Below are 23,489 nucleotides of genomic sequence, written 5' to 3' on the forward strand. Positions count from 1 at the left end.
TACCTGCCTGTTTGGTTGGGTTTTTTTGTCTTTTAGTATGTGACACAGATACTCTCTCTAATTGGCCTTGCTCAGTATTATTGGCATTAAGTTCCCCCAAAAGATGCTGCCTTTTCAGTTCTCTGTAGTCCTTTTCTATAGATTGAACACAGATGTGAATAACAGAACTCTTCCAAACTATTTACCTGTGCAGGTCTAAGAGTTGCTAAGGTTATCTAATACAACTCACCTAATCAAGGGACCAGATTCATTGGTACCTTCCAGCTGCTCTGCTCAGTGCCAGCAATGCAAAGCAGCTGTTAAAGCAAGCTTAACTCTCTGGATCTACAGTTGTTTTGTGTTGCTGGAGTGGCACAAAGCAGTGAGTGTTCTGGCAAATCTTGCCCCAGATATTACCCCATACTTTCTACACAGAAAATACCTGGATTTGGTTTCTAGAAAGTACACGCAAATAAAAAAGCATCTTCTTGAGAAAAATAAACAAAAAAGGCTCCTGTATTAAGTGCTACATTCTGGCTCCAGACAAATATAAGCAGCTCTCGAAGTCTGTCGTCCATATTGTCCAAAGCTAGATTATATCAGTAAAACACTGGCGTGCTGAATCCTTGAACAAATAAAGATATTTCTCAACTGATGTACATCACAACTGAAGAAGAACAAGGTATTGAATAAGTGTAAGGGCTACATTTTCAGTTATAAGAAAAGCAGTACTTGTGGCACCTTAGAGACTAACAAATTTATTAGAGCATAAGCTTTCGTGAGCTACAGCTCACTTCATCGGATGCATCCGATGAAGTGAGCTGTAGCTCACGAAAGCTTATGCTCTAATAAATTTGTTAGTCTCTAAGGTGCCACAAGTACTGCTTTTCTTTTTGCGAATACAGACTAACACGGCTGCTACTCTGAAACCTGTCATTTTCAGTTATTGTCAGCATGTGTAATATATTGCTAGTAATAGTGTTGCACCTACTCATGCCAAACTTAGATTCTCACCTGTAAGTCTAGTTAGAACAAAGGAAAGTTACAGTAAAGCATACATTTCCAGAAGAGAAGAGACCACAGAACAGGCATTGAAATATTTTTTTGTGGAACAGCTAGGGCTGCCTATAGTAAGATCCCAATTGACAGTTTTTTTTACAAAACCAGAATACAAGCATCCATATAAATATATATCTGTGGGCAAAAACTCTCACCCAAAGGCTTCCAATATAACTAGAGATTCAGGACAAAATTCTCCTCTCTATTCTGCACTGAAGAATTGTATGGAGAATTTAGATGGAGATCAATGACAGAGCTCCTCATAGTTTTCAGCTTTGCTGCACACTGTGACAACTCATGTTTCAAGGACATTAGTGAGGACAGAACTCTGCTTCTAATACAAAAGCCTCTGACACCTGAGCTAAATTAAACTCATAGTATTAAAGTGGGATCTTCAAAAAACACTTAATCTGGAGTTTGGCTATTGACTTCAATAGGAGAAGAGTTAGGCCAATGCTGAACACTTCTGAAAATCCTACCTTTAGGGCTTATATATAGTCTGTGGACTGAAGCCATTAGAGAGTGATAGATCCTACACACTTGAGCAGGTTTGAATTTCCCTCCATAGAGGGCAATCGTACGCAAGGCAAAAGTCTTTTCTTGCACTGGTGAATATCAGGAGTAACTTCACTGAAGTTATTACTAGGTCAAAATATGCAAAATATAAAGTGCAGTCTTCACAGGAAAACATCACCTGTAATGAGCAACAGCTGATCAGCTCTGAAACCTGCTACTGATTAGATGATTTCAGAAAGTACCTTTTGGTGATAATTAAAGGAGCAACAGTACAGGAAGTAAAAGGTTTGGAAAGTGATTGTTTTGCCCAAATTATTTACTTTTGATGTATATTCCTCCCATGTCTTCTCATATTTCACTTTGTTTTTCCCATATGTTTACTGTCTGCTCCAGTGGGTTATCTTCACTCATCTTTGCTATTGGCTTATAGCACCAATAGGTCAGATCATTCAGGTCAGCACTGGTGCAACTCTACACATACTTATTCTGGCCTACCCAGCTATAGAAATATTGGGTCTCATTCTCCTCTGCCTTTCAACTTGTGCAATCATCTACACCTGTGCAAAGTGGGTACAAAACGCATCCATTCTCATTTGGTGGATTTGCTGCGCATATTGCACAGGTGTAAATGACGACACATAATGCAAAGCAGCGGAGAATCAGACCAATTATGTGACAATAATTAAAGATAGAAAAGGCAAAGGAAGATGCATGCTGCTAAAAACTTTAAATGTGAGACTGATGGGAAAGAAACTTAAAAGCAATGATTTTAATGTAGCATTTCATTTAGAAGTTTTATTTAGTCGCAACACCTACTTTTAATATGATTATCTTTTACTTACTTAGCATGCTGTTTAGGCAGTAACCATTTTTGATTTACGTCATTTGGAGATGCAGAGCTCCCCGTGTTTAAAAATGTTTTTGATGAGCTGGTTGTGTTATTGTCATGCATCGATTAATTTGCCATTTACTATGTTAATGAAGATATACATAAAAAAGATTATGAAGAAAACAAGAATGAATGCATAAAATATTAAAGTAGTAAACAGTTTAGTTAGAGTCAATGGCATAAACAGTGATCTATTCCGTAGATCCATCACAGGCTTTTCCTACAGCACCTCTCACTAAAGGATCTAAGTGCATCACACATATCACTGTGATATAATAGCAGCTACACTGCTGTCACCAAGTGACACAAGGGGTATGTCTATACAGGAAAAGCTGTGCACAGGTTGACCTACCAGAGCTAGCACTGTGCAGGAGCTAGCCTATCCATGCTGGCTTGAATCCAGCTAGCGCAGGTAACAATAGCAATGAAGACAGCGAAGCATGGGCTTCAGTGCAGGCTAGTGAGCCAAGTATGCAGTCAGGGGCCATGCTAGGCTTGCCTGGGTGGCGCTGTCTTCACTGCTATTGTTACCAGCACTAGCTGGATTCAAGCTAGCTCGGGTTTAGTGTGCGGGTGGCTGGGCGGTCAGACTAGATGATCTGTTGGTTCCTTCTGGCCTTAAATGCTATGATTCTGTGTATGTTGGAGCAGCTGTCCTGGCACAATGGAGCAACTGCCTCCATATAGGATCTTCCTCTGGAAGATTGTGTTCAATTAACACCTGTAAGCATGGACAGAATTGGAATGAAGGTACATCGCATTAGTAGTCACTCCCTCAGGCTCTCTCACCCATTTGGTGCACCTTGTATTAAATTACTGTAAACTCTTCGGGGCCAGGATCATGTCTTGCTATGCATATGCATGGGATCTAGCACAGTGAGGCTTCAGTCACAATTCAGACCTCTGGGTGCTATTGTAATGTATTAATTTATTTATCTTTGATTTTTATTTTAGTCTGATTTGGGGTTCTCATTCTTCTGAGATCATCCACTTCTCAACGGCAGAACTGCTGCTGATCATTACTATGTCCCTAATCCAGCAAAAGAACCCTATGGATGGAAACTCATGCCTGTAGGATCCCTTTGCAGGCCTGGGGTCTTTCACAGAATGGCAGCCTTACACAGCCTGTGAGATCTTGCAAGCATCCTAGAATGTATAAAGTCCTCCTTGTGCTGCCTAACCCTTTCATCTTGGAGGTTCTCAAGCCTTGAATATAAATATCACTGAAATGGGCAGAACTTTCACAATTAACTGAAGGATAAGGTAATATACAAGATAATGTATTACTGGCAAGTTGCCACAAAGCTGATAAATTAGTTAATATTTTATGTCACTTTGAAATGCAGAGCTCTGTATAAGTGCTCAGTGTTGTTATTATGTAAAAGCTCCTAATAAATAGGCCACATATACAGTGATGTATAAATGTGAACAGCGATGAAAATTTTAGGAATGGGTTGAAAATGCTGTGAGCTCATTTATGGTATGAAAAGGTGGTTGAAATACTGAGAGACAGAAAAATTTGTTTTTAAACTCAATGGAGAATATATGGGAAAGGATGGGACTCCCTCCTCCCCCGAGTACCCTAATCAGATGCTATTAGACTACTGAAAATGGAGACTAGGGCCTTGCTCTTTGAGTGAAGTATGGGAAGGGCAGGGGAGGAGGAAGGAGACTGTGTACCACTTTTATACTCTCCTGTTCCTGAGGACTGCCAGGGGTTGGTTCAGACTTCAGCATATGTTAGAGTAGCCTTAAGGTAACTAGTAATGGCCCCTAACTGGCCATTATGCCAGCTGGTATCACCAGAGAACAGTAGCACTCTCGTCCTGCCCCCAACATAGAATCATAGAATATCAGGGTTGGAAGGGACCCCAGAAGGTCATCTAGTCCAACCCCCTGCTCAAAGCAGGACCAAGTCCCAGTTAAATCATCCCAGCCAGGGCTTTGTCAAGCCTGACCTTAAAAACCTCTAAGGAAGGAGATTCTACCACCTCCCTAGGTAACGCATTCCAGTGTTTCACCACCCTCTTAGTGAAAAAGTTTTTCCTAATATCCAATCTAAACCTCCCCCATTGCAACTTGAGACCATTACTCCTCGTTCTGTCATCTGCTACCATTGAGAACAGTCTAGAGCCATCCTCTTTGAAACCCCCTTTCAGGTAGTTGAAAGCAGCTATCAAATCCCCCCTCATTCTTCTCTTCTGCAGACTAAACAATCCCAGCTCCCTCAGCCTCTCCTCACCACATGCCAAATAGGTCAAGGAGGACCAGGAATGAGCAACTTAAAGCCAATTCTACCCAAAAGAGGGATTTTCCCATGCTGGGGGAATCAAATGAGGACTAAAGCTGCAAAAAAAAAAGGGGGGGGGGATGGAATTCCAACAAGGGAAAAAATATAGGCAAGAAATTAAAGCCCCTCAAAATATGGGCAAATGGCAAGAACAAAGAAGCAATGAAAGAAACACAGTACATTTATCAAAGTGGTGCCAATACACTCTGGGCCTAGCTCCTGTGTTCCTTACAGTCCCCAAAGAGTTCAGTGGGAATTTAGCTTGTGATATTTGCATAAAGCGCCCTATTTCAGTGAACGTTTCTGCTAGTGAACTCATTTGCTAGATAATTTGTGAGCATAATAATAAGACAGCACAAAATAGGTTTGAACGCAGCGTGAACCAATGTCACCTCAATCTTATCTGGATCAAGTCTCAGCCAGTGAATTCACTAAAAATGTAAAAGAATAGACATGGGTTTTTTTTCATCACTCACCCTGTTTGGGTCATAGTGAGAGTCTTACTCTCAAAGTGTTGGGTTTATGAACTAAACAAGATGGAAAAGCTGTGTGTGTATTACAGCCGACTTCATTGAGCTCGTTCCTGAAAAATGGCCTCTCATGGGTTACAGGGCCCCAAATGGTCCACAGTGGACGACGGCTTAACTCCAGCACAGCTTCCTTCTCCCTAGATCAGGTGCTCCAGGGAAGAGCTACAAGAGCAGCTGTTTGAGAAGCAGCAGGAATACATATTCTTGGGCTCTATCCTCTGGGGTCTTGCACGGGCTTAAACTATGGCGGGTTTTTTTAATGTAACTTATAACTAACCCTTTGAGAGAGAGATAAGGTGGGAGAGGTAATATCTTTTATTGGACCAACTTCTGTTGGTGAGAAAGACAAGCTTTTGAGCCACAGAGAGTTCTTCCTCAGGTCTGGGAAAGGAACTCCCAGCCTCACAGCAAAAATGCAAGGTGGAACAGATTGATTCTCACAAGTAGCACATATTGTAAGGGACCATTCAAGCTAGAGTAGCTTGGTAATATCTCTGAAGTCAAAAGACAAAGAGAGGGGGTTAGTGGGTTACAGGTTGTTGTTATAAGCAATAAATCCATTGCCTCTATTCAGTCCATAATTTTTGGTGTCTAGCAGAGTAATGAATTTAAGCGCCCAGGCTCATCTTTTGAAAGTATTATGCTGGTTTCCTGTGAGGATGGAGACTGATAGGCCACATATACAGTGATCGCTTTGTGAAAAGTGTTCCCCTATAAGTAAATAGAGTGTTTTTGTTTTTTATCATTTTCCTTTGTGAGTTCACGAGCACAGTGATTGTCTGGCTTCACCTGTATTGCTGTTATTGGGCCATTTAGTGCACTGGATGAGGCATACCACATGTTTTGATAGGCATATATAGGATGCATGGATCTTGAAAGGTGTGTTGATCATTGTAGCAGTGGAGACCGCTTTCCTCACCCAGTCTCCCCTCAAAATTCCCCAGCCCTGCTTCCGTCTGTAAGTCTGAGCTTTTCCCTTCAGATATCTCATGTCTTTGCTCCATCATCTGCTCAAACCCCTTCCTAAACTCAACCAGACTTTCCACCTGCATCTCCAGACCTCGGATCTTTTCCTCCATCAGCTCTATCAGATGGCATTTCATGCAGAAAAAACTCTTAACAGGTCCCCCCTCCAGGATCATGTACATACCACAGCTTCTACATCCAGTCATCCCCATTGTGTCTTCCACTACAGGAGTCACTCCCACAGCTGCCTCCGTATCCGTCATAGCCTTCCCACCTAAGTCCTGTTAATCTGGGAAACACAAGCCACACCAAAAAGACCACCCCCTTCTCCTCCAACATAACTCCCACTCAACCTCCCCTGTTTACAGATCTGTTTGCTAGCTCCTATGCCGCTGCAGAAGTCAGTTCGTGGCTCTGCAATAAACTCAGACTGGGGTAAGTTAAGAATTTAATGTAGTTATACCTGCATCAAACTTGTGCGAGAGAAAAGAGAATCCAGTCCAACATGGGGCATGTGCCTGTCTTTATTGCCTATACTTTCATCTAGAACCATGCAGAGTGAAACTGTCTGGTTAAAAAGCTGTTGCGTAAGCACACCTGCTGTATAATGTTTCTCTGGAAGTGTTTCCAAACTGTCACAAGTGGCAAGCCTCCCCATCTCTCAGTTCGTAATGCTGTGTTATGACATGTATTAACAAAATTATCTGCTTTCCGCTTCACAGTCATGTGCCTTCAGATTTCTTGTGAGTGTGAATACTGTATTTCTGAATGCGAGCAAGACTCCCAGCATTAACAGAATACAGAAGTGTGCTGTGGTTGATACTTACATTGCCACTTTCTACCACCTTGAATTCTACCCCTACTTATGGCTTTCATTTTTTTAAACCAGTGCATGTGATCAGTTGCAATAGCTTATTCGCAATCCTGGCAGTAGAGTCAATGAAGTTAATGTCTGTGACCACCTTCTCTTAGGAACATGTTAAGATGGTGGTGTGTACTGCAACATAAAAACATCCTGTTGTCCTGCCAGTTGAAATTACTGCAGAAGATTCACCGTGGGTTACACCTGCAAGTGCAGAGATCCCATAGGCTGAATGTCTACTAAGGGACGGTTGTGTCAGCCAAAAGTGGTTGCAGCCATTTCTACACTGGGGGGTCCTTAAAGAGCCAGTGCAACCCAAAAAATGGTCAGCAGTGACCAGGAAGGAAACGTGACCAGAGTGACTGAACAATGCACTGATCTGGTGCACCCTCCGAGTTCCCTATCCTGATGGGGTTCCTATAGACCCCACTCCAGGGCCATGGATTTTGATGGTGCAGAAGGGTTTTGCACTGCCCTGTTCCAAGCAGAAAATGGGCCCATCACTGTGCAAACAAAAGCTGTGTCAGCAAGAGTGCAGCCAGGCAGGTTTTAAGACATAAACTTGATATATATAAGACTATCTGAATTGTGGAATTTCAGTAGGTTATGGAGGAGGGATTGAGTTTGATCGCTTTCAGTTAAGGATCAATGTGATTTGCAAGCTTTGAGAGGATCAGGGGGTACCTGTGGCTGAGCTCAGTCTGAGATTTAGAAATCAGAAGAACTCTACAAGATTATTCGTTTCACACAACCCATCTACCACCATTTGCATTTCAGCGGGACAAGGGCACTTCTGAAATTTTTACCTCTTATCTCTAGCTATGAGATGACAAGTTGACAAATGCACATGTGCGCATAGTATCTATATAATGGAACAGGCAGAACAGATTAAGGCAGTCACTTTTGCTGGGCCTCTTGTAGGCAGTCATAACAGACATATCTGATTGTCCTCATAAATCAGCCCCTTATTTAAACTTAAAATATGCCACGGGTATGAAGGTGGGGTGTTCATTGAGAGCTTCAGATTGAGATATAAGGGTGTGGACCAAAGGTACAGGTTATGTGGGAGTGAAGCTTGTAGGAGAGAGTCTATTGATCAGTAGTTCTTTAGGGAACTTGACTGCAAAAATGCTCCAAAATTGTAATGGCTTTGAGTTTGGAATAAGGACTCTGCCATTGCTCTGCATGAGAGTACCTGGCATTAAATGAGGATATTGATATAATAGGCATCACAGAAACTTGGTGGAATGAGAATAATCAAGACATGGTAATACCAGGGTATAAAATATAAAGCAATGATGAGTAGGTCATGCTGGTGGGGCAGTGGCACTATATATAGCAGTAGGAAAATGACACTGACCACTTGACCAGGATGGTGACAGTGATTGTGAAACACTCAGGTTGATTAGAGAGGCTCAGAGGCAGAAAACCCAATAATAATGGGAGATTTCAACTATCCCCGTATTGCCAGGGTACATGTCACCTCAGGAAGAGATGCAGAAATAAAAGTTCTAGACATTTAAATGACTGCTTCTTGGAGCACCTTGTCCTGAAACTTACAAGGGAATTCTTGATTTAGTCCTAAGTGGAACACAGGGTCTGTTCCAAAAGGTGAATATAGTTGAACTGCTCAGTAAGAGCAACCATAGTGTTATTAAATTTAAATCCCTGTAGGAAGGGAAATGCCAAAGAACACACCATTGTAGCATTTAACCTCAAAAAGGGGAACTACACAAAAATGAGGAAGGTAAACAAAAATTAAAAGGAACAGTCACAAGGGTGAAATGCCTGGAAGCTATATTGAGACTATTTAAAAATAGTCATAACAGAGGCTCAAACTAAATGCATACCTCAAATAAAAAAAAACAGTAAGAGGACCTGTGATGGGGTGTCCACCCCACACAAGTGCTCAGCAGGTTAATGTTGGCCAGAAGAGGCCAATCAACCTTATATGCTGCACCTGAAAGAGAACCAGGGATTGATCAATCTAATGGCAGATGAAGCCTAGCTGGAGGCGGAGCTGGGATAGGATTATAAAACAGGAAGTGAAAGCAGGAAGAGGCTGCAGGGAAGAGGTTTGCAGTCACTCTCTAGAGGGAAAGAGAGTTGGCCAGAGACAAGGAGATCTGGGGGAGAGTAAGCTCTGGGGTCCTGCCATGGACTGAGGAGTCTGGCAGGAGGCCAGAGGTCTCTCCAGTGATAAACAAGAGATAGGCAAGGAGATAGAGAGGTGAGGTTGGAAGGAGCCCAGGGAAACAGAGCCTGAGCAAACCTGGATTGCTATTCATAGGGCCCCTGGGCTGGAACCCGGAGTAGCGGGAGGGCCAGGTTCCCCAACCTGCCACAGGGAAGTGACACAGGACCTGGAGGCTGGAATGGAAGACCATCTGAGACAGTGTCCAGACAGCTTGTCTAGTGGGACTTCGTTATCTCGGAAGGCGAGGAACTATACAGTGACCTGGCAGGGGGGCTGAGTCACAAAGAAGTAATACTCTGAGTCATGGAGAGAGAGAGAGGGTCCACAGCATGGGCACCCAACGGAAGGGGGCACCAGATTGGGTGAGTGCCATTTTCCAGCCCCAAGGAGGCACAACCTGTGGTGAATGGGACTCTTTTACAGGGCAAAAAAAAAAAAAATGCTACCATGGGTGAACACAGAGTAAACGAGGCAGTAAGAGGCAAAAAGACACTCTTTAAAAACTGGAAGTCAAATCCTAGTGTAGGACACAAACTCTAACAGCAAAAAAACCTTTAGGTACATCAAAAGCAGGAAGCCTGCTAAACAGTCAGTAGGACTACTGGAAAATTGAGACTCTAAAGGAAGACAAGGCTGTTGTGGAATAGCTAAATGAATTCTTTGCATCAGTCTTCACTTCAAAGGATGAGGGTATGTCTACACTACAAAATTAGGTCAAACTTATAGAAGTCGGTTTTGTAGAAAGCGTTTTTATACAGTCGAGTGTGTGTGTCCCCATACAAATGCTCTAAGTGCATGTAGTCGGCGGACTGTGTCCACAGTACCCAGGCAACCGTCGACTTCCGGAGCTTTGCACTGTGGGTAGCTATCCCACAGTTCCCACAGTCTCCACCGCCCATTTGAATTCTGGGTAGAAATCCCAGGGCCTGATGCGGCTAAAACATTGTCGCGGGTGATTCTGGGTACATATCAGGCCCCCGTTCCCTTCCCCCTCTGTAAAAGCAAGGGCAGACAATTGTTTTGCGCCTTTTTTCTTGAGTTACCTGTGCAGATGCCATACCACGGCAAGCCTGGAGCCTGCTCAGCTAACCATCACCGTATGTCTCCTGGGTGCTGGCGGACATGGTACTGCATTGCTACACAGCAGCAGTTTATTGCCTTTTGGCAACAGACAGTGCAGTATGACTGGTAGCCATCGTCGATGTAGTCCTGGGTGCTCTTTTAACCGAGCGCCTGGGAAAACATGGGAATGACTCAGCCAGGTCATTTCCCTTGTTTCGTCTCATGGCGATTGAGTCCTACCGGCAGTGCACTGTCTTTTAATCTGCAGCCAGCAGAAAATGGTGGCCAGGAGTCATACTGCACCATCTTCTGCCGAGCACCCAGGAGGTGATGATGGCTAGCGGTCGTACTGCACAGTCTGCTGCCAGCATGATGTATAAAGATAGATGAAATGGCTCAAAACAAGAAATAGACCAGATTTGTTTTGTATTCATTTTCTCTTCCCTCCTTCCCTCTGTGAAATCAACGGCCTGCTAAACCCAGTTTTGAGTTCTATCCTTGAGGTTTTGAGTTCTATCCTTGAGGCAGCCATTCAGTTTCTCGCAAAGCCACCCCCTTTGTTGATTTTAATTCCCTGTAAGCCATGTCATCAGTCGCCCCTCCCTCCGTCAGGGCAACAGCAGATAATCGTTCCGTGCCTTTTTTCTGTGCAGATGCCATACCACGGCAAGCATGGAGCCCGCTCAGATCACTTTGGCAATTAGGAGCACATTAAACACCACACGCTTTATCCAGCAGTATATGCAGCACCAGAACCTGGCAAAGCGAAACCGGGTGAGTAGGCGACATCAGCATGGTTACAAGAGTGATGAGGACATGGACACAGACTTCTCTCAAAGCACGTGTCCTGGCAATGTGGGCATCACGGTTAGCTAATGGGCAGGCTCATGCGGTGGAAAGCCGATTCTGGGCCCGGGAAACAAGCGCAGACTGGTGGGACCGCATAGTGTTGCAGGTCTGGGACGATTCCCAGTGGCTGCGAAACTTTCGCATATGTAAGGGCACTTTCATGGAACTTTGTGACTTGCTTTCCCCTGCTCTGAGGCGCAAGAATACCAAGATGAGAGCAGCCCTCACAGTTGAGACGCGAGTGGCAATAGCCCTATGGAAGCTTGCAATGCCAGACAGCTACCGGTCAGACAGGAATCAATTTGGAGTGGGCAAATCTACTGTGGGGCTGCTGTGATGCAAGTAGCCAACGCAATCAAAGATCTGCTGATATCTGCTGGTAGTGACCCTGGGAAATGTGAAGGTCATAGTGGATGGCTTTGCTGCAATGGGATTCCCGAACTGTGGTGGGGCCATAAATGGAACCCATATCCCTATCTTGGCACCGGAGCACCAAGCCAGTGAATACATAAACCGCAAGGGGTACTTTTCAATAGTGCTGCAAGCACTGGTGGATCACAAGGGACGTTTCACCAACATCAACGTGGGATGGCCGGGAAAGATACATGATGCTCGCATCTTCAGGAACTCTGGTCTGTTTCAAAAGCTGCAGGAAGAGACTTTCTTCCCAGACCAGAAAATAACCATTGGGGATGTTGAAATGCCTATAGTTATCCTTGGGGACCCAGCCTACCCCTTAATGCCATGGCTCATGAAGCCATACATAGACAGCCTGGAGAGTAGTCAGGAGCTGTTCAACTACAGGCTGAGCAAGTGCAGAATGGTGGTAGAATGTGCATTTGGATGTTTAAAAGTGCGCTGGTGCAGTTTACTGACTCGGTTAGACCTCAGTGAAACCAATATTCCCACTGTTATTACTGCTTGCTGTGCGCTCCACAATATCTGTGAGAGTAAGGGGGAGACGTTTATGGCGGGGTGGGAGGTTGAGGCAAATTGCCTAGCTGCTGATTATGCACAACCAGACACCAGGGCGGTTAGAAGAGCACAGGAGGGTGCGGTGCGCATTAGAGAAGCTTTGAAAACCAGTTTCATGACTGGCCAGGCTACGGTGTGAAAGTTCTGTTTGTTTCTCCTTGATGAAACCCCCCACTCCTTGGTTCACTCTACTTCCTTGTAAGCTAACCACCCTCCCTACCTCCCTTCGATCACCGCTTGCAGAAGCAATAAAGTCATTGTTGTTTCACATTCATGCATTCTTTATTAATTCATCACACAAATACGGGGATAATTACCAAGGTAGCCCAGGAGAGGTGGTGGAGGAGGGAAGGACAAGGCCACACAGCACTTTAAAAATTTAAAACTTATTGAATGCCAGCCTTCTGTTACTTGGGCAATCCTCTGGGGTGGAGTGGCTGGGTGGCCGGAGGCCCCCCCACCGCGTTCTTGGGCGTCAGAGTGAGGAGGCTATGGAACCTGGGGAGGAGGGTGGTTGGTTACACAGGGGCTGTAGCGGCGGTCTGTGCTCCTGCTGCCTTTCCTGCAGCTCAACTATACGCTGGAGCATATTAGTTTGATCCTCCAGCAGCCTCAGCATTGAATCCTGCCTCCTCTCATCACGCTGACGTCACCTTTCAGCTTCAGCCCTCTCTTCAGCCCGCCACTTACTCTCTTCAGCCCGCCACCTCTCCTCCCGGTCATTTTGTGCTTTCCTGCATTCTGACATTGTCTGCCTCCATGCATTCATCTGTGCTCTGTCAGTGTGGGAGGACAGCATGAGCTCAGAGAACATTTCATCGCGAGTGCGGTTTTTTTTGCCTTCTAATCTTCGCTAGCCTCTGTGAAGGAGAAGATCCTGTGATCCTTGAAACACATGCAGCTGGTGGAGAAAAAAAAAGGGACAGTGGTATTTGAAAAGACACATTTTATAGAACAATGGGTACACTCTTTCACGGTAAACCTTGCAGTTAACATTACATACATAGCACATGTGCTTTCATTACAAGGTCGCATTTTGCCTCCCCCCACCGCGTGGCTAACAGTGGGGAACAATTCTGTTCAGCCATAGGCAAACAGCCCAGCAGGAACGGGCACCTCTGCATGTCCCCTTAAGAAAAGCACCCTATTTCAACCAGGTGACCATGAATGATATCACTCTCCTGAAGATAATACAGAGAGATAAAGAACGGATGTTGTTTGAACGCCAGCAAACATACACTGCAATGCTTTGTTCTACAATGATTCCCGAGTACGTGTTACTGGCCTGGAATGGTAAAGTGTCCTACCATGGTGGATGGAATAAGGCTGCCCTCCTCAGAAACCTTTTGCAAAGGCTTTGGGAGTATATCCAGGAGAGCCACGAATGCCAGAGCAAATTAATCATTAAACATGCTGGCTTTTAAACCTTTATAGTATATAAATAAATAGTGTGTGTGTGTATATATATATATATATATATATATATATATATATATACCTTTATAGTATTTTAAAAGGTACACTCACCAGAGGTCCCTTCTCCGCCTGGTGGGTCCGGGAGGCAGCCTTGGGTGGGTTCGGGGGGTACTGGCTCCAGGTCCAGGGTGAGAAACAGTTGCTGGCTGTCGGGAAAACCAGTTTCTCCGCTTGTTTGCTGTGAGCTATCTACAACTTCATCATCATCGTCTTCCTCGTCTCCAAAACCTGCTTCCGTGTTGCCTCCATCTCCATTGAAGGAGTCAAAGAACACGGCTGGGGTAGTGGTGGCTGAACCCCCTAAAATGGCATGCTGCTCATCATAGAAGCGGCATGTTTTGGGCTCTGAGCCAGAGCGGCCGTTGGCCTCTCTGGTTTTCTGATAGGCTTGCCTCAGCTCCTTAAGTTTCACGCGGCACTGGTTCAGGTCCCTGTTATTGCCTCTGTCCTCCATGCCCTGGGAGATTTTCACAAACCTTTTGGCATTTTGAAAACTGGAACGTAGTTCTGATAGCACGGATTCCTCTCCGCATACAGCGATCAGATCCCGTATCTCCAGTTCAGTTCATGCTGGAGCTCTTTTGTGATTCTGGGACTCCATCGTGGTTACCTCTGCTGATGAGCTCTGCATGGTCACCTCTGCTGATGAGCTCTGCATGGTCATCTCTGCTGATGCACTCTGCTTTGTCATCTGCAGCTTGCCACACTGGCCAAACAGGAAATTGAAATTCAAAAGTTTGTGGGCCTTTTCCTGTCTACCTGGTCAGTGCATCTGCGTTGAGAGTGCTGTCCAGAGCGGTCACAATGGAGCACTCTGGGATAGCTCCCAGAGGCCAATACCAACTAATTGCGTCCATAGTACCCCAAATTCAACCCAGCAAAACCAATTTCAGCGCTAATCCCCTTGTCGAGGGTGGAGTAAGGAAATCGATTTTAAGAGCCCTTTAAGTCGAAAAAAAGGGCTTCGTCATGTGGACGGGTGCAGGGTTAAATCGATTTAACGCTGCTAAATTCGACCTTAACGCCTAGTGTAGACCAGGACTGAGTGAAGATCCCTGTGCCCAAACCATTCTTTTTAGGTGGCGAATCTGAGAAACTGTCCCAGATTGAGGTGTCTATAGGTTTTGGAAAAACCAATAAAATAAACAGTAATAAGTCACAAGAACCACATGGTATTTACCCAAGAGTTCTGATGGAACTCAGATATGAAATTGCAGTACTACTAATGGTAGGATGTACCGTGTTGTTTAAATCAGCCTCTCTTCTAGATGGTGGTTAGCTAATGTAATGCCGATTTTCTTTAAAAAAGGCTCCAGAGGCAATCCTAGCAATTACTGGTTTGTAAGCCTGACTTCAGTGCCAGGCAAATTGACTGAAACCATAGTAAAGAGCAGAATTATCAGACACACACAATATGTTAGGGGAAAGTCAACGCAGCTTGCCTCAACAACCTATTAGAATTCTTTGAGGGAGTCAACAAGCATATGGAGGAGGACGGTTCAATCGATATAGTTTACTAGAGCTTTCAGAAAGCTTTTGAGAAGGTCCCTTACCAAAGGCTCTTAAAAAAAGTAAGCCGTCATGGGATAAGAAGGAAAATCCCCTCATGGATTAGTAACTGGTTAAAAGATCAGAAACAAAGGGTAGGAATAAATAGTCAGTTTTCACAATGGAGAGAGGTAAACAGTGGAGTTCCCCCATGGGTCTGTACTCGGCCCAGTGCTGTTCAACATATTCATAAAATTATCTGGAAAACAGGGTGAAAAGTGCGGTGCCAGAATTTGCAGATGATACAAAATCACTCAAGATAGTTAATTACAAAGCTGACTGCAAAGAGTTACAAAGGATTCTCACTAAACTGGGTGACAAAATGGCAGATGAAATTCAATGTTGATAAATGCAAAGTAATAAACATTGGAAAAAAGAATCCCAACTATACATACAGAATGATGGGGTCTAAATTAGCTGGTACCACTGAAGAAAGAGATTGTGGAGTCATCATAGATAGTTCCCTGAAAAAATCCGCTCAGTGTGCAGGAACAGTCAAAAAATGAACAGAATGTGAGGAACCATTAGGAAAGGGATAGATAATAAGACAGAAAATATCATAATGCCACTATATAAATCCATGGTACTCCCACACCTGGAATACTTTGTGCAGTTCTGGTCTCCCCATCTCAAAAAAGCTATATTAGAATTAGAAGAGATGCAGAGAAGAGCAACAAAAATTATTATAGGGGTACAGAACAACTTCCATATGAGGACAGATTAAAAAGACTGGGACTGTTCATCTTAGGAAAGAGGTGACTAAGGAGGGGGGGCTATGACACAGATCTATAAAATCATGAATAGTGTGGAGAAAGTGAATAAGGAAGTGTTATTTACCGCTTCACATAACACATGACACAGGGGTCACCCAATGAAATTAATAGGCAGAGGGTTTAAACAAACAAAAGGAAATACTTCTTCACACAGTGCACACTCAACCCATGGAACTCGTTGCCATGGGATGTTGTGAAGGCCAAAAGTATAAATGGATTAAAAAAAAGAATTAGATATGTTCATGGAGGATAGGTCCATCAGTGACGCAGTATGGCCATTCTTGTATTCTTGTCAGTGATTGCTGTAGGTTTTTCTTGCAGTTGCTTTGTGGTAAGTGTTGTACGGATATAATGTCCACCTACTGCAGGTGTTCATCTGTGGTGTGTTCATCTGTTAAAAAAAAAATAAACCTAATAGAAAGCAAAGTAAGGAGCCAACCCAGGGACTGCATGGGTCCACCGGCCATTCCCCAACCTGAAGTGGGATACAGGAGTCTTGGAGGCTCTAACAGAGTACACTCTGGGGGAGGACGGACACACACACAAACACACACTTTTAATCTCCATAGAGCTTGTCAGCACAGAACTTAGTTATTCATGCTGTGTGCTGGCACCACATTGTTTGAAAGTGCAGTTGCGTTGTAATTAGTGCCAACAACACAGGAGATATTCCTATTTACAAAATTCCTATTTACAAATATTTATTTTAGTTCTTTTTAAAAGATGCCCATTCAGTGTCTAAGTGCATGTGCCCATATTAAGACATGGCAATAATTTAGGACCAGTATCCAAGAGATTGAACCCTCTTAATGAAAGTACCACAGTCTCCATCTACCTGATCACCCTCTTCCCAAGCCCCAGAAAAGCCAAAGACCAGCCTTGCAGACCAACAAATTCAGGCTTTGGCAAAGTGAAGCAGGAAGAATTGCACAGCTGAGGATCCTCACTGAGAACAACCTGCCACCAGCACCCTCATAATCAAACCAGGGGCTTCAGATGATCTGAAGTGCCAGAGCCACATCACACAAGGCGAGTTGCAGTCTCTGACTACCTAGAGTTGATAGACAGACAAGCAGGACCCAATCCATTTAAAGCTTTATGGGCGTGATCCAAAGCCCACTGACGTCAGTAGGAATCTGTGTTGTGCAGGTCAAGCTAGATGATCATAATGGTTTCTTCTGGCCTGAAAGGCTCTGAATCTATAAACAGTTGATAATTTTTGCTTGAGAAATACAAAGACTATTTTTGTTACTAGATGAGATTGTTTAAATATTTAAAACAAGTCGCCTATTTCAGTGTATTTAAGCATGCATGGATGGCAGTAGGACAGAACCTCTGATCGAGCATATGATTAAACTGATTTTTACCAAACAGTATTCATAAAACATGAAGATTAAAACATTTGATTTGTATCATATACTTGTGTGGCTGGAATAAAAATGCTGCACAGCATGCTGATATTTAAGAAACAGCTGCCTCCAAAGTGTACTTATGAGGTATTTAATGAAAAGGTCAATTATCCATTGGTGATTTCACACCCAGCCTACCACAGCTCCAAAGGTCATGTCTTAGTCCTGTCTTGTTTCCCATAAAATGTCTGCACTGGGGTATTTAATCTAACATTATTCATCCACTGCAACCTTTGTCAAATGCCTGTTGGTAAGTCTTCACAAGTAATGGACTTTTTCCTTTGAGCACTGCATTGTTTTGGTCTCGTCCGATGGTGTACCAAGAAAAAATCAAGCTGCTCTGATAAATAACTAGGAAAATGTGGGGACAGAAATCTATTGAGAGCAAGCTGTCACACTTTAAAGGATTTTGTGCATAAAAAATGCCAGATATCGTTCAGGTCTCCTTAGACTTTATTAGCATGACGTTTAGAAGGCACCAAAAATGAGTAGATTTAGGGGTGAGTATATTTTTTAGCAACAACAACCCCTTCCTTGTTACATACTTACCTGGAAAAGCACGTGACCTGATGGTAAAAAGACTGGGGTTCTGATTTTCCATCTTCCCACCTTGTGTAGTCCTCTATACATTTGCAGAATGCAAAGAGTGTACAAAAGACTACCAAATCAGAATGGTTGTGTATTACACTGGTTTTGCACTCTTTTTGCAGAGGTTGAAGTGATTATACAAGGTGCAAGGCAGTGTAGAATCTCTCAGGATCCTTCCGTGTAGAAGACCACATATTCTGATCCCAGCTGAACCACTAACTCACTTTGGACAAATTTCTTGACCTCCTTGTGCCTCAGTGAAAACCAGCTAAAAAATTGGAAGGGCCTAACCAAAAACCTGTTGCTTTGCAAAGAAGAGAACTTCTGCAAAATATCAGAGAGCCGCCCTTCCCAAAGCAATAACATGACATCATTTCCGAAGAGCCTGTTTGTGTGTGTGATGGATGTAGCTGGCAGAAGCTCTAGATTACTATTCTTCCCAATGTGGTAGTGCCGGAAGGTCCCAGGATTGGGTCTCCATTGTGTTGTGTGCTATGCAAATAAAGAACAAGACACAGTCCCTGCCCACAAGAGCTTGCAAAGTAGAAAATGAAACCACAACCCAGGCAGGTAGTGGGGAAAGGATGATAGCACACAAGGGCAAGCAGAGTAATTACGGTGATGGATGGCAAACAGTGTCTTTCTTTCATTTTTGACTTAGTGGTTCAGATAATTGTTTTGTTTACATTACCAAAAAATATTGTTGTAAGGGTTTTTTATGAGGGATGGACACTCACTCATGGTTGAAGTGGGGAAGAGGAGGGGATTTTTGAAGTAAGAGAGGAAGGTGGATAAAAAAAGGAAAGCAGAGAGGAGAGAGACGGGGGAGGGGAGAAGCATAAGAGGAAGCCGGTTGCGTTGGTTGATGAGGGGGAGGGATGCGGAGCTATCAACAGCCAATTGCAATACAGTAAATGAGAAAAAAAAAATTCAGGCCATGATTCTCCAGGGCACAAAGTGACCTTAGCAACTAGGGCACCCAACCCCCAGAATCCAGGTTTCAGAGATTAATTGATATCACAAGGCTGTGAAGACTCCTCCCACTATCTGCTGCTACTTCCCTGTGGAGGAGTGCAAGAGAGACGGATCGCTTGGTGCTCTGGTGAGTCTCTCAGGGTGCAGGACTGGACTGGAAGGCCCTGATTTACCCTCTCAACTCTAGTTGGTATGGGTTGTTTTGGGGAAAGAGCTCTGAGGGTCTGGTTAGGGTATCTGAACATGTCATTAGGCTGCAAACAATATTCTTCAAATTACAAATCCCTGCATTTCCGTTTTGCATTACTGTATTTGCATGCAAACAATTTGGCTAGCACATGCCATTTTAGTTTTACAGTAGTCATAAAGCCAATGACTCTTGATTTTTAGCTTACAATGTTTACACAAAAAAGATGTCCCACAGCGGTGTTCTTGACCCTTATGACTATCTAATCCCTGCTTTATCACCATCTCAGCTCTCTGTTTGACATTAAACATCATGATTATATTGATGACACCAAACTTTTTCCCATCCATCCTTTGTCCCTGCCAACATCTCCAGCTCTCTGTGCCTCTTTCTGTCATATATTCCTTAGTGCTTAGTTCCACTCAAATTTTCTCCACCCTATTGTCTCCAAGTCTGTGTTCCTTCTCCTAGATTAGAGAAAATGCCCTAATACTCCCTAATTTCTTCCATCTACCTCCTTGACTCTGATCTTTCCTTGTCAGATGTACCAGAAATGATCCATCAATATTTATTTTTCCATCTTACCAACAGTGTCTTCAAGACCTCCTATAGCTGGACCTGGATTCATAATATTATTCATACCTGCCCTTATCTTCACTTTCTGTCTGACCACTTCCTTAATCCATGCACTCCCAACCTCCCACAACTTTTGATTACCACAGCTCCCTCTGGGCTGGTCTCCTCGCCAAATTTCAACTTGCCCAAGAACACTGTGACCATCTGTATTCCATCAAGAACTCGCAAGCATAACCTCATTACCCTGATCCTTATTTATCTTCACTGACCCTAGTGCTTCTTCAGATCTAACCTTACCAACTCCCTTTTCCTCTCCTCCATTCATTGAACTGGTTATGAGCAAAGCTTAGTCCTCACTGTGAGTCTCTGACAGTGGCAGTGCCTTTAGCCACATTGCACCTGTCTGATGAAAAAGCCTTGTCCTGAACTTAGTTCCAGTGAGTCCCCAGCCATTTCAAATCCTGCCTCAATATCCATCTCTTCTCTTTTCTGCTTACCGGGGAGGCCACGGCTCAGTGGCTAAGGCAAAGAGGTGTGCATAAGAAGGCCTGGATTCTGCTCCCAGCCTGGCCACTGATTTGTTGGATGACTTTGGGCAAGCTAAAGAATCACTTCTGTTTCCCCCACTGTAAAATGAGAATAATGAAACAAAGCGTTTTGCGAAATATAGATTAAAAGTGCAAGGTGCAAGCACCTTATTAATATTGTTGTTATTCACTTTGATCCCCTACCTCCACCTTTCACCATACTCTTATGTGCTCATCGTTTTCAATTTTATAATCCCCTCTGTGTGTTCAATATTTTTGTGCAAATGATGGCTTTTGCAGCAGACTGAAACTTGTTACCCTTCTTGTAGGAAAGACATGGTACCAAAAAAGAGCATTCTAATTGGTACAATGCATGAAGGACTTGTTTGCCACTCAGGTATAATAACATTGCCTTTCTTTCCTTGTTCTAGGGAGTGCTGCCGATTTTTTGGAGACAATGGCTTGACTATGAAGGTGTTTTTTACCAAGGCAGCACCCTTTGGTGTTCTTTGGACACTCACAAACTACCTGTACTTACATGCAATAAAGAAAATAAACACTACGGATGTCTCCGTGTTGTTCTGCTGCAACAAAGCTTTTGTGTTCTTGCTTTCATGGATCGTTCTCAGGGACAGGTTCATGGGAGTGAGGGTAAGTGTCTCCTTATCTCTCTGTCTCCCTCCTTTCTTCACTTTAACCCTTTTCCAATTGGCTCATTTAGATCAGCATCTGACACTAATAACAGCGCGTTTCTCTGATCTTTTAAAGAGGTGAAGTCATGAGATGAGTCAGCATAATATCCTTACAGAGCTTGCAATCCTCCACTCTGTACAGAAATGCATTCATTACAAAACAAATCAGCTCTGAGAACCATCACTCTGTGGATCTCTAGCAACACTGCAGCCTCCTCTTCCTAGAACTTGCTCTCTTTGCTCACTGTTCCTTCCAAATGAGTTAACTTATCCCAGTCTGTGCCATGAAGGATAACTGGTCATGAACATTTATCATCCTTTTGCCATTCTCTTTTGGTTAGAAAGGACTGAGCCTATGGTACTTAGAAATATTTTTTTTAACTGTGCATTTCTACAGGTGCTTTACATGTCCTTGTGCATTTTTTGTCCATATTCTATGAATTCATTGGTGCATCTCATATCTGCATATGACACAAGCCTTGTGGGATTGGAGTATTAAGTTCTGTGTCACACCTGGTTGTGGACAGCAACTGATATAAACACAGATGAGACTAATTCAGCTCCTATTTTTCAAGTATCTGTTTTTAAAAAGGTTTGTTTCTGTGTGGAAGTGTGGGGGGCAAAAATGCCTATGTAGTGTGCTCAGCAATCCATTCCATGACTGCACAGTTTGGGCTAGAATTAGTGAGATCTTGTGTACTAATACTACATAACACAGTCTGTATGAATCACTCTGGCAGGTGAAGAGCTAGAGAGAACTATCGGGTCTTAGTTTGTGTCCGAGAGGCTAGATAGAGGGGGGAATTCTGGGGCAGGAGATCACTGAGTGCGGCACTGTGGAGGTTGGAACTTGCAAGCACAGCTCCAATAAAGTTCAACTCCAATGAATTCTCTGTTAGATTTTCTGCTTAATTATATGGGCCCATAGGTGGGAAACAGAGATTTCCCTGCAGCCTGCCCAACCTCTGCATAGACCCTGCAGCCACACACAGCCCTCTGTTTGGTCCAAGAGGTGCCACCAACACAGCTTACCCCTTCCATGGGTGAGATGGAAGAGGGTGCCCACAATGCATAGCTGTGAGGGACAATCTGATCCAGAGTACTCTTTGCAGTTGTTAGAATTAAGTCCTATCTCCCTTATGCCTTTGGAGAACATTCCAGCCCTTAGAACCAAGAGGCAACTTCTCACATTCCCCTCTGAGAGCAGAGGCAGCACCAATCAGCAGTTGGCATTCATCGACTCTCCCCAAAAGTGACACAGTGTCAGGTCTGTGACTCCTGTAGTGGGGCTGAAAGCAACTACCGTGTGAAGACACCAGTGATTTAGTTCTGCCCCATGACACCAGCTGAAGTAGAGATGAGGAGTCAGTGCTCTTCTCAGTAAGCCTGGGCAATATTTCTAGTTTGTTGTGGGGGAGATTTTAAACCCCAGGATACGCAGAGATTAAAAATTAAACTTTAATAGAAGAATTTATTTCTGCGTGATTGAAAATCTTGAGTCACATTGTTATTGCAGCAGGGCCCTGAGGCCACAATAGGGAAAATTACAAAAGATACCAGCAAAGGAGTTCCTTGCCTTTCCAGCTGTTGTCTGCACATTAACCTTTCTGACTTGACACTGAACTTACTTTAACTGGAGAGGGGGGGTTGAGTAACCAGTAAGGGAGCCTCTGTAGGAGAGCTGTAGTGATTTTAGGGGGTGACTGTAATACTGGTTGTGTTGCCTTTTGGATGAGAGGAAAAGGCAATCAGCGTCTCTAGCCTTCCCATGGGACTGTTAGTAAGTACCCCATTGTCCTGGTCAAATTCTAGTGGAAAACATTTACATCCTTCCCTCTTTAATTCTCCTGCATTTGCAGTTGGAGATGATATTCTTGGTGACTTTCCAGAGCAGTGTATAGTGTTGCTGTACCCTGTTAAACAACTGATTTGTTTCACCCGGTTAGGTGGCTGCATTTCTATGGTGAGTGATGCGAAGATTGTAAACATATAATCAATCACACACATGGGCAAGAGAGAGAGTGTGTTGGTAGAATGCTTTGTAACCCTGCTGGATGAAAGGCACTGTATAAATGGAAGATACTGGTATTGATGCATTCATGTCAGAAGGATCACATCTGGATTCCTAGGCTCAGATCTGGGGTTTTGGCTTGATTGAGTACAGAGCTAATGACTGAAGATTGGATCCAGGTCTGAACTTTCCCCCATTTCAAGAGAGGAAAGGAGGTGAAATGATGAATGGGCTGGATCTAGGGTTTGGTCTGAAGCATCTTTAATTATTCTTTATTAATTTTTAATATTGTCTTGGGATAAGCCAACTTGTCAGCAAACCAGTAGCCAATAAATGGAGACATGGTTCTCCAATAGTCCTTGATAAGGAAATAGTGCTTTAAAACTATAGGTATGCCAAGGCATCGCCACCTGTTATTGATGGCATGTGGTACCAGAGGGCGGAACAACATGACAAGGAAGGTTATATGTCATGGAGAGGTGCTGTGCCCCTTCCAAACTTCAGGCCTCCACAATGGCACTAATCAAAAATTTAGTCCAAGTGGTTTTCACGA

At 43.7% G+C, this 23,489-nt stretch overlaps 1 protein-coding gene across 6 annotated transcripts in view; it reads left to right on the forward strand.

Moving 5' to 3' along the window:
* SLC35F3 (solute carrier family 35 member F3) overlaps positions 1 to 23,489 on the forward strand; it is a 265,347-nt gene that overhangs the window by 224,607 nt on the left and 17,251 nt on the right. For all 6 annotated transcript variants that reach the window (XM_038395729.2, XM_043511379.1, XM_043511380.1 and 3 more), the window contains one exon: positions 20,665 to 20,884. In XM_038395729.2, the coding sequence (XP_038251657.1) occupies positions 20,665 to 20,884 (220 nt within the window). The remainder of the gene's footprint in view (positions 1 to 20,664; positions 20,885 to 23,489) is intronic.

The sequence above is a fragment of the Dermochelys coriacea genome, chromosome 3, assembly GCF_009764565.3.
Source record: "Dermochelys coriacea isolate rDerCor1 chromosome 3, rDerCor1.pri.v4, whole genome shotgun sequence".
NCBI lineage: Eukaryota > Metazoa > Chordata > Testudines > Dermochelyidae > Dermochelys > Dermochelys coriacea.